Source organism: Ixodes scapularis, unplaced genomic scaffold (genome assembly GCF_016920785.2).
Source record: "Ixodes scapularis isolate PalLabHiFi unplaced genomic scaffold, ASM1692078v2 PGA_scaffold13__105_contigs__length_92229423, whole genome shotgun sequence".
Classification (NCBI taxonomy): Eukaryota; Metazoa; Arthropoda; class Arachnida; order Ixodida; family Ixodidae; genus Ixodes; species Ixodes scapularis.
The window spans coordinates 87110376-87128837 of NW_024609839.1; the positions used below are offsets into that span (position 1 = coordinate 87110376).

At 46.2% G+C, this 18462-nt stretch overlaps 2 protein-coding genes across 2 annotated transcripts in view; one reads left to right on the plus strand and one right to left on the minus strand.

Moving 5' to 3' along the window:
• LOC115322970 overlaps positions 1 to 18462 on the plus strand; it is a 77469-nt gene that overhangs the window by 25796 nt on the left and 33211 nt on the right. The window contains exon 4 of the mRNA XM_040211347.1: positions 10759 to 10815. Coding sequence (XP_040067281.1) covers positions 10759 to 10815 — 57 coding nt within the window. The remainder of the gene's footprint in view (positions 1 to 10758; positions 10816 to 18462) is intronic.
• Positions 909 to 16628, minus strand: LOC121835580. The gene is made up of 5 exons (XM_042290019.1): positions 16574 to 16628; positions 13203 to 13214; positions 9391 to 9532; positions 1959 to 2340; positions 909 to 1199 (listed from the first exon to the last, which is right to left on the minus strand). The coding sequence occupies exons 1-5, from the start codon at positions 16626 to 16628 to the stop codon at positions 942 to 944; spliced, it is 849 nt and encodes a 282-aa protein (XP_042145953.1). The 3' UTR covers positions 909 to 941.

The following is an 18462-nucleotide window of genomic DNA, read 5'->3' on the forward strand; positions in this document are numbered from 1 at the left end:
CTAAAAGTATAAAAACAATATCTTTACGAAGTGCAGGATCTTGTTAACGTTTTGGTGGCTTATTTTTCGTGGTCCTCACTTAATAACAGTCGAGTGCAGGAGAGCTAGAGGACATCGATTCTTTTTTCAGTGCCCGAAACTGTGGTACAAAAAGCAAAACGTTTAGTCGAAGGAAAAGACACAGATAGAGGGACGTTTCAAACTCAGCTATTTTCTTTGCTTCACGAATCCTCATATCCTCACTGGCGAAATCAGAAGTGGAGAGGGTCGGAGAGAGAGATTAGCCCTCATCGCTCTAAATCCGTCTTCACGATTTTCGCGGACGGAGACTTCACCGAATATGCGCTTGTGGTCACAAATTTTAAATCACGGAACCAGGTGATTGTTTTACCAAAGCCTCTTTTTAAAATACCTTCTCGAGTGAGGCTTCATCAAAACCATGCGGCAGCCATTGTTGAAGAGGGGATCAAGACTTTGATAAGGGTTCTAACCCCACTGGGAACAACGAACTGTTCGAGGAACAAACAGCCCGAATGATCGCTTTTGAATAGAGGGCGGTATGGTCGTTAGGACGAACATGGGCGATTTCTCACTTTACGCGCCACCTTTTAATAGTGCGGTTGAATGACGAGGCCAAAATACATTGATTACTTAGAAGCATGCCTTCAATAATATCACAACTTTCACTAATTTTGTTTTCTTTTTTATTGCAAGCACTGTCTTCCAAGATGGCTATTACATACTGCAATAAGATTTTTACAATAAATTTGGGTTTCTACGTAATAAAAAGAAAATGCCTGGCGAACACCTAGGCAGCGAATTCGTACCGAGAAGCTGGGCACAGCCACCAACAGTGTTACCGTTGCGGGACGAGAGAAACACACTTTATTATGTCAAAAGCGCCCGCCTGCTCATTAAGTTCACCCAAATATTATAGACCTTCATAAAGTCTCCATTATTTTGCCCTCCAGAATGTCTGTCACGTCGTTTGTGTAGATGTCAGATTCCGGCACGTTGACTTTCGTGAATACACCAGACATTTGGAAGTGCACGTGCCTGGGGCCTACCACTTCCAGTTCCTTGTTGGCAAGGGCGAGGTAATGCGCTGGAAGGATGACCACGTTGGTGTTTTGCAGCGCTGGCTCGATTCCCATAACAAAGTATCCACTAATGGTCACATTACAAGTCCAGGGAATATCCTGAAAAGGAGAAGATAAACATTCGTCAAGTCATAAACCTGAGGTGAGACATTTGTGGCACCGTTAACGGTATCCCGGTCTTAAACAGCTTGAGTTTTTTTTTACCCCAATGCTGTTTTGCAGTAATGTGCAAGCACCACTTTCTGTAGAATTGACGTACAATATGTCATAAGTTGATGCTTGGTTCTTCAAGTTTTTACTCATTCCTTCACTAGAGACTTAAAAAAATTACATAAAATTAATGGATGTCCTAGCAATGCAGTTAGTGATTACGTCGTTACCTTTGTTTTTGTTTCATTAATATGAAACTGGGACCATACCAACCTTCAAACGTTATTTTTCAAATAAAAACCTGATTTAGATGTCTCTCTAGATACAAGTGTAATAAACACTCGTTTGCTCCTGTATAAACAAATCGCAATCAATTTTTGTCTATGGTAGCCAGAACTGCTACATAGCGTTTCGCGTAGGGAACTTTATTGCAAAATAATTTTGATTTAATCGGAATATCAGAGTAATATGTTTAGAAAACAATGATGAAGAAACACTATTGATAGTGGCATAAAAATATTTGATCGGACAAACGTAGATTCGGACTAATACAAAACAACCTACTATGATAAAAAAAATAACGCGACTTGTAATGTCAATTGCAAATAGTGTATATGTTTTGTTACTCATAAACATGTACTTCTACTCTCACCTACTTTAGAATGGCGGCGGGCAGAGCCTGGTTAGAAATAAAAATAGATCACTCACTGTTGTGGCGGTGCTGGCGTACCAGAGTACTTCGACGGTCCTGTTTGGAGGAAGGTTGACCCCCGTGGCGACCGCAAAAGTTTTGAGTTTCGTCTGAGTGTCAGTCGAGGCGGTTTCTCTCTCGAACTTAGTACCGACTGTGGTACTCAGTCCGAATATCTCTTTAAATCCGACACCGCCCGACACCTCAAAGCCAACGCTGAATCCTTGTTTCAGTGTTCTAGATGTTTTTTCTTTGCGAAAGGTAGTGTGCGTGACGGTGTACGTTTGGTTTTTATTCGCTTTGTTTTCATAGAGATTGGCGTACAGAAGAGTGCGGATAGTGTCTCTTGGTATTGGCTTGCCCAATTGTATATGGTCCATGTCGACACTTAGAAAAAATCTGCGAAATAAAGGACAGCGTTGAATCGATCCAACTTTACATTTTCAAACAAACGAAGCAATAAATAAACTGTTCATCAGTGAATGAGCAAACTTTGTACTATTGCTGGCAATAAATGCACGAGCAAGACAAAGCTAATGTGCACAATACGTTACAGATATTGGCAGGCATTAATTCATTTTTGATCGGGAACCGCTTCATATTCTTTTCTGCGTATAGAGGTATCATGGCGACCAATCTGAGTGTGAACGCCGCTCCGTGTGACCCACGATACTACCGGTGCCCTCTGTCGAATGCTCCGTATGGATAGTCACTTTGAGGACGAGACATGTCGCCTCCAACGAAAGTTGCACTACTCTGCACTTCCGGATCGTCTGCTAGAGTCACTGGCAGCTTTAGAGACGCAGGGCGTGGGGAACCCTTGGTGTATCATTATTGCTCCCCAGTCAACTACTCTATTTTCGAAATCACCGCAGTGCTTTGCTTGCGCATGCCTGCGCGTTCACACTTGTGTTATCAAGGGCAGAAAGCTCGCGCTGCATGATGAGCTTGTAGAACGGAGAATGCCCGAATGCATGTCGAGGCATTGATCGTCACGAAGCAAGATGGAATGCCTACGCAGTATTTCACAGCGGGGATCGGAAAGCTTGATGACCCACTCCAGGGGATCGCATTACTGGGAGAGAAGGTGAGAGGACGTAGCACCTCCCGGGAGAGGAGGTGCTACGTGGCTCGGGGAAGCGGATGAAGTGGTGCGCGGTGCGTCACGCGAGTCGTCGTTATGAAGGCGACGGACGCCGTCGAGTTTTCCCACGCGCGCACAACGAGCAGCTGATTTCGTGCGTCCATGGCAAGGCGGCTTTCTGGGACCGATCGCGACCATGGATACATGAATATACTCCGTTTCACTTTACGACGGACAGCACGGGACGCTACGAGCCATTCCAGTGTCATGTGAGTGTCACGTGAACTTCGGGAGAGGCGCAGCAATACGCGGGGTGCAAAGTCACGTGATCTGTACGCAGTGCTCGCTTCGCTGGGATGGCTCCTGAAGTCCGCTGCGGTCCAACGTGACTAGGGGATGTCAAACAAAAAGGAACCTCCCGTAAAATCTTCATTCATGTGCACTTCAATGGTATATGATAAAATAGTTTCTTCGTTTTTGTCGTGTCCGGGTGGTGATGACAACTACAGCCCGAATACTTACGAGTTTAATATGACCCAGAAGAGCCTCAGTGCCTAGCTTGCGCCATCGGTAGCTCGCAGTTCCAGAGTGCGCGCTCAGGGATCGCGCGCACAGGGCAATGCCGATCTTCGTCCTTTATGCGCGAGTGGCGCCGCGCTGGACATCACACTCCTTCCCCCTCTAGATGCCGTCGCCATATCTTTGAGGAGGTCGCCTTTGACGTTGAGGTCTAGCGGAACTGTTTGATGGAACCAAGTCGGCATTGGGTTGCACTTCTGCTTGAGCCTCTGGGGCACATTGCTGTTCTGCTGGTGACGGTTCCCCAGTCGTCGGAATGGTCCACTGCGCTGGTAAACCTTGTGGGCCATTACTGGTCTTCGCTGTCGAAGATGCTTCTGTGACAAAATGTCTCGGGTGGTCTGTTACTGGGTTCCTTATGTGATCTTCGTGTCGTCGTACTGTGCCTTGGTCTGTTCTGATGATCCAAGAACGAGATCCAAGTCTTCTTATAATTGTTCCTTGGATCCACGACGGTTTGCCTGTAAAGTTCTTAACGAACACCTCTCGGTTAACAGAAAGATTTCTGGGAGACTTCGTTGTTCCTGGTGTATCCTCATCTCTTCCTCTTGCTTGCGGTTGGAGGCGAGTGATCGCCGTTGACAACTCGCGACCAAACATCAGCATGGCTGGAGTCTGTCTCGTCGCGCAACTGATGGTGGTGTGTTGCTTAAAAAGAAACCGAGCGATTCGGCACGATAAGCACCCCGTCTTATCCTTCGACACCGCTTGTTTGGTCTCGTAAACCATCCTTTCAGCTTGTCCGTTGGTCGCCGGATGGTACGGTGCACTCGTGACGTGTCGAATACCGTTATTCTTAAAGAACTGTTCGGTTTCGGCTGATACCAGTGACGTACCGTTGTCGCTGACGATCTTGCGTGGTACTCCGAATGTTGCGAATACATTACGGAGTTCCTGGATGAGTGAGCTGGAAGTGATGGTGTTCATTTGACGAACTTCCAGCCATTTGCTGAAGGCGTCAACTATTATCAGCAACATCTTGCCTTCAACGGGTCCGGCGAAGTCGATATGTAATGTATCCCATGGCGTCGTCGGTCGTTGCCATTCCGGAGAAGGTGCTTTGGGCGGTGCCCGTTGATGCTGTTGGCAATTGCTGCACGTTCTTGCCTTGGCTTCGATGTCTCTGTCTACACCAGGCCACCAAACGTAACCTCGTGCAGCTGCCTTCATGGCCACCATGCCTCGATGACCTGAGTGGAGTAGCTCGAGGACGTGAGCTCTGGCTGCACTGGGAATGACTACCCTCGTGCCTCGCGTCAAGCAACCGTTAAGTGTCGACAGTTCAGTGGCGATAATTTTGTACAGCCCGCACTCGTCCTTGCTCAACTCTCCCAGATTGCCGTGATGTATGGCCTTGTAGACGAGTGCCAAAGTTTTGTCTTGCGCTGTGAGTGCTGCAATGCGTTCTGGGCAAAGTTGAGGAATAGGCGAGCCGGCCAACATCAGTACATCTCCAGGTTGGCAGGGCTCGTCGACACAAGCAGGTAGCGGTAGCCTGCTCAGAGCGTCTGCGTTTTGATGTAATCGTCCCCGTCTGTACTTTAACTCGTAGTCGTATGCACCTAGTTTGATGCACCATCGTGTCATACGCGGGGATAGCACTTGAGGTATTGTTTTCGAGCCTCCAAGTATTCCCAGAAGTGGTTGGTGGTCCGTGTAGATGGTTACCTGTCGTCCAGCGATGTATTCATGGAAGTGACATACTGCATAGACAATGGCCAACCCTTCTTTATCCAGCTGGGAATAGTTTTTCTCTGCTGCTCCTAGCGTCCTCGACGCAAAAGCAATCGGAGCCTCACGTCCCAAGGCGTCTCTCTGAGCAAGCACTGCTCCTACGCCGTAAGGTGACGCGTCGCAGGAAAGAAGCAGGGGCTTGTTTTCGTCATAGTGGGCAAGGACCGTGGATTCCTTGACTAGTTGCTTGAGCTTTCGGAACGCTTCCTTGTGACTGTCCTTCCAGAGCCAAGGAACATTTTTCTGGAGAAGCTTGTACAGGTCTGTTGCGACTGTAGCTCTGTTCTTGAGGAAGCGGTCATAAAATGCCAACAACCCCAGAAAGGCTTGCAGCTCAGGTTTCCCGGTTGGCTCTGGAGCGTCTAGAATCGCTTGCACTTTGTCAGCGGTTGTGTGAACCCCTGAAGCATCAATTTTGTGTCCCAGGAAGGTAGCTTCGCTGACTGCAAACTTGCATTTTTCTTTTTTTAGTCTCAGACCGGTGCTGTCTAATCTGGACAGTACTTGTTCCAAACGCTCAGCATGTTCTTTCTTGCTCGCTCCACTGATGATGATGTCATCTAAATAGACACTTATTCCGTCTATGCCGGCGAGTGTTGTTTCCATCATTCGCTGGAAGATCGCTGGTGCTGCTGAAATTCCGAACGGAAGTCGTGTCACTCGGTACAATCCTTTCATCGTATTGATTGTAAGTACAGCTGCCGTCTCTTCAGTTACCTTTAGTTGCTGGTATGCTTGGCACAAGTCTAGCGTGGAGAAAGTAGTTCCGCCTCTGAGGTTCGAGAGCACTTCTCCTGTTGTTGGTAGCGGATAACTGGCCTTTTTCGATGCGGCGTTTACCGTACTCCTGTAGTCGCCACAGAGTCGGATAGCTCCGCTCTTCTTGCGAACGAGTACAAGCGGCGTAGCCCACTCAGAGTGTTGAACTGGCTCAATTATCCCTTGGTTCTGCAGCTGTTGAAGCTCGTCTGTCACCGCTGATCGTAGCGCGAGAGGAACAGGGCGAGCCTTGCAAAACTTTGGCGGGGCTCCTTCCTCCAGCTCCAAGTGCACTGGAGGTCCCGTGTATCCAGAGATGTCGTCTTGGAATACCTTGGAATGTCGTTGTAGCACTGCCTCCACCTCCGGTGGCGTGGTCTGCTGCTGCATCTGATTGATTCCTTGAACTCGGATGTTGAGCGCGTCGAACCAATCTCTACCCAAAAGGCTGCAGCCGGCCCCTTTCATTACCAGAAGCGGCAGTAGGTAATCCTTGGACTTGAAGCGTACTCGAACTTGAAGCGATCCCAGAAGTTTCAGGCCTTCGCCACTCCAAGTGTAGAGCTCCAAGTCGTTCTTCGTGAGCTTTGGTGGGTTCTTGGGCCAGGTTGAGCGAAATGTGTCTTCGCTTATCAACGAACAAGCGGCTCCAGAATCGACCTCGAACTGAAGTGGTTTACCTTCAATCCGAAGGGAAACATAAAATTTCGGGAAGCACCTTCGCGTGGTCAGCTGGTTCAGCTCATGACATGTACATCTAGAAGAACACGCTGGCTGGCTCACCACTTCAGTCGCTGCTTCAACGTTGTAGTTAGCTTTCTTGTAGCCTGTTTTACCTTGTTGTTTTTTCTTTGCAATGCATGCCTTTTCAATGTGTCCTTCCTTTTTGCAGTAGTGACACTCGGTAGTCTTGAATCGGCAGGCCTGTGGGTCGTGTTGACCTGTGCAACGATAACACGGACGTCCCTTGTATGAAGCGGACTTGTTGCATGCATCCGTTGTCTTGTTGACCTGGAGATCCTCCTTGTTTTTTATACTCTGTTGTTGTTTCGAGGCACTCTCAGCACGGACGGCGATGTCTAAGGCGCTTGCGAACGTTAAGTTCTTTTCTGCGAACAGACGTTGTTGCAGAAGTTCGTCACGGATGCCGCAGACAAACCTGTCGCGCAGCATCACGTCCAGTGGCAGTTTAGTGTCCCATTGTGGAGTTGCCGGTTGTGCAGCCGTAGCCACTGCATCGGTTGCTGCTTGTGACGCCGGTTGCTGCGACGCCGGTTGCCGTGCCGTTGTCGATGCCACAAGCGTAGTTGCGGAAGCTAAGATGCCGAAATTGCAGTCTCCAGCCAGCATTTTGAGTGCCGCAACGTAGCTGTTTATGGACTCGTCCGGTAGTTGGTCTCGCCTCTGGAAGTTGTACCGGCTATAGAGCTCCGAAGGTTTTGGATCGAAGTGCGCGCCGAGGATCGTCACGAGTTCTTCGAACTCGACATCCCCGGGTCCTCTGGGTGCTACCAACGCTCGTACGATGTCATATGTTTCTGGACCGCACAGCGTAAGTAGGACAGCTCGCTTCCTGTCCACGGCGCTGATGTTATTCGCCACGAAGTAGAATCCGAGGCGCTCAATCCAGGATGCCCATGACTTGCCTGAGAAGGCTTCCATTTTGCCTGACTTAGACATGGCTCGAGGTCTGAGGTTCCAGGCGTCGTAGGTCCTTGATTACTCGTCGCCAGTGTCGTGTCCGGGTGGTGATGACAACTACAGCCCGAATACTTATGAGTTTAATATGACCCAGAAGAGCCTCAGTGCCTAGCTTGCGCCATCGGTAGCTCGCAGTTCCAGAGTGCGCGCTCAGGGATCGCGCGCACAGGGCAATGCCGATCTTCGTCCTTTATGCGCGAGTGGCGCCGCGCTGGACACCACAGTTTTAAAGTCAGAAAAACCACGAAGGGCGAGGGGAGGAATAATAATTCTTTTTTCTAGGCTGGGTGCGCGAGCTACCGCCCGTTGTAAATACATATATTAGCATCCATCTATCCAACCGATAGAAGGATACCCAAAACTGGGAGGAGCTGAACGGAACGACGCGTCGAAAGCATGTGTCTAACTGTCGAGTGCGGCGAGTGGGAGTAGCCATTTTTCCGACAGTTCGCAAGTCAGATGGGACAGTTTTCACGCGCGTGTATCTCGCGCTTTATTCCGACGCAAAGGACGTTCCACTACCGATGACGGAGGCCATTGGCGGCGTATGCAGACGATACGAGAGTGAAGCCTCCGGCGCTTAGAGCGCAGGAGGCTACTTTTCTTGCCCCAGTGTGCATTTTGACTTCGCGAAGCATCCTACGCGAGGCACAGGTATTCTCAGTTTCAGACAAAGTACGAGCGGTGCTTACGACACGAATGCTGCGTTCGTATTGAGCCAATGATACAGCGCCTAAAGTGCGTTGTCACGACGCCCGACGTCTTTGTCGGTCTGCTATCAGCGGCTTAACCACGCATCACGCGGAGAAAAACTCGGGATCGCTGCGCATTCTTAATGCGTAGTTCATTGTGCGGGTGATACCAAACGCACAAAGGCTGCGAGCGCTGTGACGATGTTTTTTTTGTGCTGGTTGATTGGCTAATCGGGTGTGGCGTCGGCTGTGGTTGAACCTGATCTGAAACCGAGGATAGTACCGCGGACGACGCGGTGCGGCGTTCACTTACGTTGATCGTGTTAGTACATGATCTTGGTTGAGCATTTGCCAGCTCCGCTTGCTGCATTTCTTCGTTCCTTCCAACTGATTCTTTCCCGTAAAATGTTATATCAGCCCACAATATGGAGCTTTAGTAAATCGTTTTTTGTTTGTCATTGTTTGTAGGGAGGCATGAAATCACGCGCTGCTAAGTTGTAGTCAAAGTCCCTTGTGTCAATGTTGTGGTATACCTCGTTGCAGCTTGAAAATAAACGTAGCCGACGCTGCGTCGTAATGGGACCAATCGAGCACCATAGAAAGCACACGTTACTAGGCCTGTTTTATTTAGGATTGGTTCAGCGATGATAGAACACGTACTGATACACGACGAACACCGTGATTGTGCGCTTCCGACGCTTTTTGATTGCTCCATCAGCTTGTAGCATCGGCTGCGTCTGCACCTAAAGTAAAACCAAATATAGGAAGACACCGCCTGCTGAAGCACTTCATTAATAACACCGCGATGAAAATACGCCTTCCAAAGAAACACACGCGTAGAATAAAAAATGCCGCAATATTCGTTCATTTGTCTGTAAGTTTAGTATAAGGTTTAGATACTTTTTAGTATCAAAGTGTTTTTTTACTTCTTCGCGCTCCGACTTCATATCAGTCCACTTCACTCTGACTTTGTAGACCTTTTCAAAAACTGTAACAAACTTTTCCAATGCAGTCTCGAGAGTGAAGACCTTCGGGGTGTCCTCTGCAGAAAAGAGAAGCACATGCGATTAAAATAAATTCGTATGTTTCTTTCCATATTACATAGGGGTGACGGAGACGGGGGAAAAAGCTGCAGACTGACAAAGCCCCTGCCCCCCAACTGGAAGATCGGCCGACAGCAAAAAAGTATTACTAAATGAAAGGATGGAAGAAACAATCTGTGCTATGCATGAGAAGATATTAAAAATTGAAGATGAATATTTTGCGTATTTTTTCTAATTAAGTGCACCAAGACAAACTTTTTGGCCTCCTAATAAGTTTAGTTCTGTTGGTAGCCTATACTGGTACCATTTGGAGCTCGTAATTTTGTTCGTGGACGAAGCACTTTCAAGGATCCAACACTACGAACTCCATATGCAGCCTTTTTGACATTTAGTTTAGAAATCCGTAATAAGGAGGAGGCCGAGGTGCATCGATTTTTATACCTTACCAATGTATCTTAATATACGGTGCTATCATCAAAGGGAGGAAGAGTGAGAGAGAAATAATTAGAAAGTAAAAGAGAGAGGGAGAGAGAGAGGAAATTTTGCAAGTTTGGTAGAAGTCGACGTTAAAGACAACGAAAACAAAAACGATGACCATCCCCAGAATTCTACTGCTGCTGCTGCTCCTGCTGCTGCTGATGATACGGTGAATGTTCCCGTTGTAACGGGCGAGCTCAAATATCCTTGCCGTGGTCAAAATTTAAAAACAAGATCCATCACCCTGTGTTGTCACGTATCTTGTGCCAACAGTGCTCGCTCATGTCTTGCCTTCGTCCTCGGCTTACCCTGCATGCACGAGTCAGTGTCCGGCCTAGCTGTTGCTGATGTGGCTGAACAGGCAATGTTGGAATTCCTCCCACGCATTCTGCCTGCCCCAATTGTGGACGCATGTCCCGTGTCTGATGTTAACAGGAACAGCAGTGCCTCCACTAGCCCTCCTCCCGGCATGGGATTGGTCATGTTCCTTCAAAGGTGGCGCGAGGCCCTCGCAGAATAGCACCATACAGTTCTGTGAGTGTTTACTCGCACAATACTCGCAGAAATCTCCGAAATTGCGGAAATTGCAAAAATCGCAGAAATCGCAAAAATCGCAAATCACTCGCCAAAAAAAAAAAAAAATTACTTCCAGAACAGATCTATGCAGGGGCACAATGCATTTTGTATAATATATCAGCCTATAATCACCCTTACTGCTCTTTTTGTACCTTTTTCTTTTCGTGTGCAGGCCTCTGGTATTGTCCTTCGGTCTCTCTGCAACCACAAACATCTCTCCAAGTCGCATGTAAATATTATCATTATGATTATTACCACGTGTTTCACTGTTTCGACTACTTCCCCGCACGCACGGCACTCTGTAGATTCAATCTTAGGATCATAGCGCTTTCGATAGTCCTGCGTTCGCAGATCCCTCGCTGGAGCCTCGAAGAGCAGACGGCTGACCAAGCTGTTGTCACAGAGTCGCGTTTCAGTCGAGCGCTTGATTTGTTCCCCCTGCATAGCGTCATAGTTGACTTCACCTTGGCCGCTTCTATCCACTGGAAGGCTTTTTTTCCCCGCACTCTCTTTCGGACTTCTGCCGACTACTTTTCTCCCGTGAGTGCCTCCGCAGGCCCCGCAAAGAAACCGATTTTTTCCTCATGTTGGTAAGGTCTCTTTGCCATCGTATCTACACTCCCACCATGTGTGTGTAGATTTTGTTCTCCTTTTGGTTCTTCTGTGCATCTGTGTTTTTTGTTCTTCTGTGTATCTGTGTCACGTACGCTTCGACTGCACTCTAACTTGTTTATACGATTACTAAAAGAAAGGATAAGATGTATGCCAGCCAGTTGAACGTTCCGTTACCTATCCAGCAGTGTTGGGTAACGTAAGGAAACACCGCCTGAATCTCGGTCTTTTAACCGAAATTTATGATTTCTCTGGACAGGAGAAAACTGTCATTCGTTAATAAAAATCTTGCTTGGTATTTAAAAAGTCGCGAAGAAACTTCCTAAGTTCCTTCTTGAGGACAGCAGCAGAGTCCTGCGAACTTCTAGCCGCCATATGTAGGCGTTCACCGTAATCAGGAAATTGTGACGTTCCGGAGGACCTGATCAAGCTACTGTCACCGATAGGTTAAGGACCGCAGGACGTGGGGAGTTCTGGCTGCTTCTTATCGCCTTTCTTCGAATGCGGAATTAGACGATAGGAACGGCGGTGGAGGAATCACGAATCAAAAAGCGTAAATGTAATATGTCATACACCGCGTTTTTGAGGTTCTCAAGAACTATCGTGATCATTTCATTATAATCGAGGTAGTGTAAAATTGTCATTATTTTCTGTCCGAACTCTGAAATAGTAGATGTTGCATCGCTGCGTAGATTTCTGCCGCTCTTCACACGATAAAAAAATTAGATAAATACACTCTTTCAATCTTCGTTTTGAATTTGACCAAATTGGGGCAACTTGCAAGAAAAAAAAAAAAGCATCGACTCACCTTTGTTTTTTTTTGCCTGAAATTAAAACAAACGAATGTGTATTGTTTTGTCAATTGACATTTATATTCTACACGGCGAATAGTTTAACGACACGATGAAATTTAAATGTTTGTGCGACTAATAATGCGCGTATATACGTGGAACATCCAAAATATAACTTTCGCCTTGTTCTACTCAAAATCTACAGAAAAATTAATTCCCTCAGACTACTGTATAATTTAGTCAATGGCAACTTTTAACTTCAATTTGACAGCTACATGCAATATGATATCAATACACGCACATGCCACAAACGTAACAAAACCACAATAGTGTTTAAAAAAATATGTAAGAGGAATGCAAGTATTCTTGCATTCCTCGTACCATCAGAGAATGAAATAATATACCGTTAATTATCACCAATAAACAAGGAACTCCTGCCTTTGTCACGGCACCCACAAAATACTTAGTACTATTAAAAGGTTAGTTTTGTTTCAATATTTGTTTATACTTATCCTATATTCATGTTATTCACTATTTGTTCCATTATTTTACGCCAAAGTATTCATTTCGGCGGTTGCGTCGCATTTATTTTCGTTACCATAGCGTGCTATTTATAATTTTATTTATCAGAGTGCTATGCTACATACTTCTAGCATAATACACCATGTTTTTTTTTTCTAAATTCATTTGTTGTATTTTTTTCACATCTTGCCATTTATACGCCGTGCGTTGGGGTTGTTGGTATATGCGATTTAAGACAAGGCGGCTAAATGTGTGAATGATTGTGTAGTCCACGGGTTTCCACCTCGAGATGGCGCCACATACCCGGAGTCTGCGGGGCGCGCGAGCAGCGCGATCCCAAGGAGAGGGAAGATTCGCACTCCCAGACACTCTCGCTCGTGCCGCTGGAGCTGAAGCAATGCCGGCCTAGGACGCTCTTTTTTTAGGCATTAATGAACTCAATCGATTTCCTTTAAAACGTGTCCGGCGTTAACAGTCGTGTCCTTGAATATGCAGCTTCCATACGATCAACAAAATCAGGACGCCTTTCCGTTCACTGTAGCAGGTGCTCATGCAGCCTGAGCACCTGCTACTTGGTGTCACTGCCTTCAGTGACACCAAGATTTTGGCACATTGTTAAGGGAAATGTCGCGGGGTATTTACGAGGCGTTTGAGATTAAGACTGGAAATTAAATGAGCATAATTGAAACGCCTTTAGCCTTATCTACAAATAAATACGAATTTCTGAAGTGTGGGCTGTGCCGCAATACGTAATGACTTGGCGTTTCTGGGTGGCTATATTCACTTTTCTTTTCAAATAAGCTGAGAGTGCGCCTTAGTGATTTCTTGCCTTGCTCATTGTGTTATTTCCGCGATGTTTAACTTAGCTATGAACCCACTGGTCCAAATCAAAACAATAATGTTGTGTCTGTTAAAACAGCCGAAAGTTCGTCAGCCTCAATGAGCGTCTGGTATATCTACTGTAGATGAAAAATTTTGCCAGTGCAGTACGACCGGTTGCCTGGGGTCTTTAAAGGGTATAAGACGCGAAATGTAAACGGGTAGGATATTGTCGTGTATATATACACGACAATATGTCGTGTAAATGTCGTGTATATATACACGATATTTCGTTATTTTAAGAGCTGGAATAACAGCAATATCAATTTACGAATTTCGGCCATTTTCATCTGGCAACCTGGCAACACTGCCCAAATTAGTCACCTCAGATATACCCCAGCGAGATGGAAAAGAAGATTAGAGCAGTGCAGCCGAGGGTTTGACCTGACTTACATGGAGGTAGGACTTAAAGTAAATAAAGTATTGCCAGGGTTATTGTATGGAGACGACATTGTACTCGTATCAGAAAGTTGTGAGACAACGCAGGAACCGATTAGGATTTGCAGCAGGGAAGGAGACAGTTTAGGCCTAAAATTCAATAGGAACAAGTCGGGTATAAAAGTTTTCAACGACGAGAAGGGGGAACCCCTGGAGATACAGGACACAGTGATAGAACTCGTAGTAACGTACAAATATCTGGGAGTATGGCTAAGTGAGGGAAAAGAGTATCTAAAAGTACATGAAGGTATTGCAATAAAGAAGGGGAAAAAAGATTCAGCTATCATTAAACTCAGGGCACCCTGGAACTATAATAGGTATGAAGTCGTTAGGCGTGTATGGAAGGGAGTCGTGGTGCCAGGACTGTCATTTGGGAATGCGGTATTGTGCATGAGGTCAAAAATCCAGGCAGGTTTAGAGATACAGCAAAGGAGTGTGGGTAGGTTGGCATTGGGGGCACATGGGAGTACACCAAATGAGGGTGTACAAGGGGATATGGGTTGGGCATCTTTCAAGAGTAGAGAAGCGTCCAATAAATTAAAACTTGAACAAAAACTGGCTGAAATTGAGGATACACGATGGGCAGCGAAAGTGTACAAGTATCTGTATATGAGAAAGTCTTAGCACTAAGTGGACAAACCGAACCCGCAAGCTGAGATCTAAATACATTCAACGACATGGAGCCGATCAGAGCATACCAGTAGAAAAGGAAGTAAAGGAAACAAAGAGGAAATTGTGGGAAGAGAGAATGCAGGGGAAATCAGCTTTAACAATATATAGGGCACAGAAAACAAGAAATAAAGAAGGAACAGTTGTATAATAATTGATTGGGGCACTCATTGCTGTTTGAAGCTAGAACGGGGGTGCTAAGAACGAAAACATATAGGATTAAATACCAAGAAATAGACACTAAATGCGACATATGCAACCGCGAAAGGGAAACTATAGAACATGTAATTGTAAGGTGCATGGGGCTTCGTCCCACCCTCTTGGGGGGATGACTACAGATTTGCAGTGGGCACTAGGATTTGCAGACATGGATGGACGAATGGATAGGGAAAGTGTTGCAGTAACCAAGATGAGGTTGGAAGATTGGTGGAAAAATCTAGGGAGGGGTAAAAAGACAGATAAAAATAAGCAAGGGAAACGATTTAAAAGGAGGCGGGGGAGGAGGGTTTGTTACAAAAAATTTTATACAAATGTTAAAATAGAAGTAATGACGAAATGTTAGGCTAAGTGGCGTATGCTGCCGCCCGTTACAAAGAATATAGCCATTACCTTACATCCATCCAACCATGGTGTTTATGAACCACGTGATCATGGACGCTTCCAGATTCGAGGCATCCCTATGATCGCCGAAGCTCGCCTCGACACGGTACGATCAAAATCTAGCTCTCACGCAACCCGGCTACTCCCCCCCCCCCCCCCCCCCCCCCCCAACGTTGCTCTCGCTCTCACCTAAGGTCCTCTGACATTGTACTCGGGGATGCATGCAGGGTATTGCATTGTACTCGTGCATGCAGGGTGAAAGGTCCTCTGACCTTTCACCCTGCATGCACCTGCAGCGAGAGGTTTCGCTCCGCGGGCTCCAAACTGATGTGTGCTAGCCCATTCGGCCACCAATCCCCCAGGTCCAAATCACCACTTGTAGAGTCTGCGAAACAGTGTTCACCATTGCCCTAATCACCGATCAGGAGGCTGGTAATATTGAAACATATATAAATAAGTGCATGTGGAATGCGTTATTTTTAATAAATTCTGTATATTTGAAGGCATTTCACGATGAAATTTTTTTCGGTGTTAATGAATTTATTATTGTGAGCCACAAGAGTTTTGATACCCAACTCATAGATGTCTGCAGTTTGAATCCTAAGCCTACATTTGATCATTCATTGTAACATGATTTGTTCTACTGGACTAGTTTATAACGTTGTTTTACGTATTTATTTTTAAACTTGAAGGACATATGTTGTGACATCAAAAGTTTAAGAGCTCAGTTCTCCAGAATGTTTTCGTTCACTTCCTTCACCGAATTTTTCATGACCACAAACGGCGTATTGCCCCGCCACGGCCATCTGTTTTCTTCCGTCCTATGGAGGGGCCGTGACTCCGTACTCCATTATTGTTGCTTTATAGCCTTTCATTACACATTCAAACCCTATACTGCATCAGTCTTTCACTCAAGGCGTTTGTTCCATAAACTTCGCAAATTGCCTTATGAAACCTTTAAGGGCAACATGATGGCAAATTTGTCGCGTTCTTGAATCTTTTCAAATATTCGAAGGCGGCGGGACATTTTTGTTTTATTACTTATATACGATTATTGCGAGGTAGGGTGTGCAAATATTTAATTTTATAAGTGGAACCGAGTAATGATTTCACCTAATAATGCTATTCCGATATTGAAACTCCAAATATTGGAGATTTTGAGTACACACTTTTTTTATTCAGTTTTAACCAATTAAAAATATAAGCTCTCAAAAGCTCGTAATACCTAAAACATAACAATACCCTAGCAGCTTATAGAATCCGACAATAATAATATGCTACTCAACTTTACCCTCCGCAGCCTTCGGCGCAAATAATCCCTTTAAAAGAAAACAGAAACAAAAAAAAAAAACACACACACACACACACACACACAAATTTCGTAGCATGGTTTTCGTAATTATATTTTAACCTTGCAAACTTAACTGGTTTTCCGAGATTAGTATTATGATCTGCTTTAAAAGTAATTCAAACGACTTACGAAAGCCGCAGTAAGGACAACAAAGCCATACAGCAGTCTTTGGGCAATCATGGTTGTACTGCGTGCGTTCAGCGTTTGACACCTACAACACAAGACCCGAGGCGCCTATGGAAGTCAGTCTGCGCAACCACGGTATTTATTAAGCCTCGAGCCATTGTCTGCTCAGCAGCTGTGAAGGTTTTGAGAATTTACACGACGACTCCGTGACCCGCCCTTGCAGCCTTGCGTAACATCAAATATGTTCTACAAAGCGCTGCAGCCTTGCGTTTGCGTCACTTGAAAATCTGTCCCGATGCAATAAACTGTGAGGCGTTGAGTTTTTTTTTTATTTTTAGCGCTCAATGTTGCAGTCGTTTATAAGGGAGCGGAAAAATACTGACGTGGATAACGTAGCTCAATGCAAAGGAACAAAGCTAGTTAGTTCTTTCGAAGGTTCTATAGCCACTGGAAGTGAAGCTTATACGTTCATTCGATTTATTTTTTAATGTAAGCTGTGTTTTCGCCACAAAAAGAAAAAGACAGTTAGTCACCCGAATTTCAAGCTTCCGCTCCTTTCGATAAAGGTGCCTCCTTGCTATGCTCCGTTTCACTTTAAAGACCGTCTTAGAGCGATTCGTCTTTTGTCGGGAAAATGCAAACAGATCCCAGTTTCCTTCGGTCCATTCCCTCTCGCCCTCTTCTCTTCTCCTTTCCCCACGTGAGCGCGTCTCTGAGCTACTCCCTACAGAAAAGAGGAGGGTCTACCCCTTTCTCCGATGGAAAGAAGGAATTTCGGGCGAGTTTTTCCTTTGTGCTCATTGAGCGGCCCTTTAAGCCCGACCGCTGCCGACGCTACGACCAACATATCCTAGATAAGAACATCCAAAGTGCTTTCTTGCCTCACTAAAAAAGGCCAGCTTAGGCCAGAGATTGAACACGAGTGCTGCCTCAGCCTGCCGCTGGAGCTCGTGTCCGATCAGGGAGAGCACGACCCCTATACTCTGTCTCACCCTACGATGGACTAAAGGCCAAAGCCAAGGGCCGCCAGGTCCAATCCCATTCCACGCTATACTATGATACACTTAACATTTATTAGAGGTGGACGAATAATGCTTCGAATCCAAAAGCGCCGCATCATTTCTACAGCTTCGACGCTGCAAAGAGCCTAAGGTAGTGGCTTTCTTTGCGACGTAAAATTGTTGAGTCTTTCAGTGTTCTTCGACTTAAGCCATTGTCCACCCATCCCCTGATCAGTGATCCGAGACGCGGGATCCGATACGTGCATCGAAGCGAAATACCGCACAATTTCTAAGTGGCTCGTGATTGGGTATGGCGGTCCGTAGCATTTGCCTTTAGTCCATCGTAGGGTGAGACGAAGTATAGACAAACGACGAGGCCGAAATCGTGTTCAATCTCTGGCCAATGGTGGCCTTCTTTAGTGCCGCAGGAAAACACTTAGGCTTTCCTATCTATACTTCGTTTCAGCTTCGGTCCGAGCACGGCCGATGTTATGAGCCGAAGGGCCAATCAAACACCGCAAAAAGCTCAGCGTCATGGCGTGCTCTCTGCGCTTGATAAGACTAGCCGGCGGAGGAGCACGCACAGAGAGACGGCGAATACCGGCTGGTCCTATCAACTGCAGAGAGCACGCCATGACGTTGTGCCTCTTTTGCTATTTGATTGGCCCTTCGGCTCATAACATCGGCCGCGCTCGGACCGAAGCTGAAACGAAGTATAGGAGGTGTTGCTACGACCCGACGTATATAGCCAGTCAAGCAGCACCAAAGGTGCAATTTTACGCTTTTCGTTGCTTTTGTGCGTTTTATGTCGACACTGAACCAATCACGCAAAGGGAAAGTGCTGAAACCCCGCGATTTCTTCTGTGCGCGAAGGTTCTAGCCGGTGG

What these genes read in the sequence shown, in the direction of transcription:
- LOC121835580 (XM_042290019.1), bottom strand. Translation starts at nt 16,628, where the DNA reads ATGATTGCCCAAAGACTGCTGTATGGCTTTGTTGTCCTTACTGCGGCT. An exon ending in AAACACTTTGATACTAAAAA is followed by an intron (nt 2,341 to 9,390) that starts GTATCTAAACCT and finishes TTTATTTCGCAG; the next exon opens with ATTTTTTCTAAGTGTCGACA. An exon ending in ACGCCAGCACCGCCACAACA is followed by an intron (nt 1,200 to 1,958) that starts GTGAGTGATCTA and finishes TCTCCTTTTCAG; the next exon opens with GATATTCCCTGGACTTGTAA.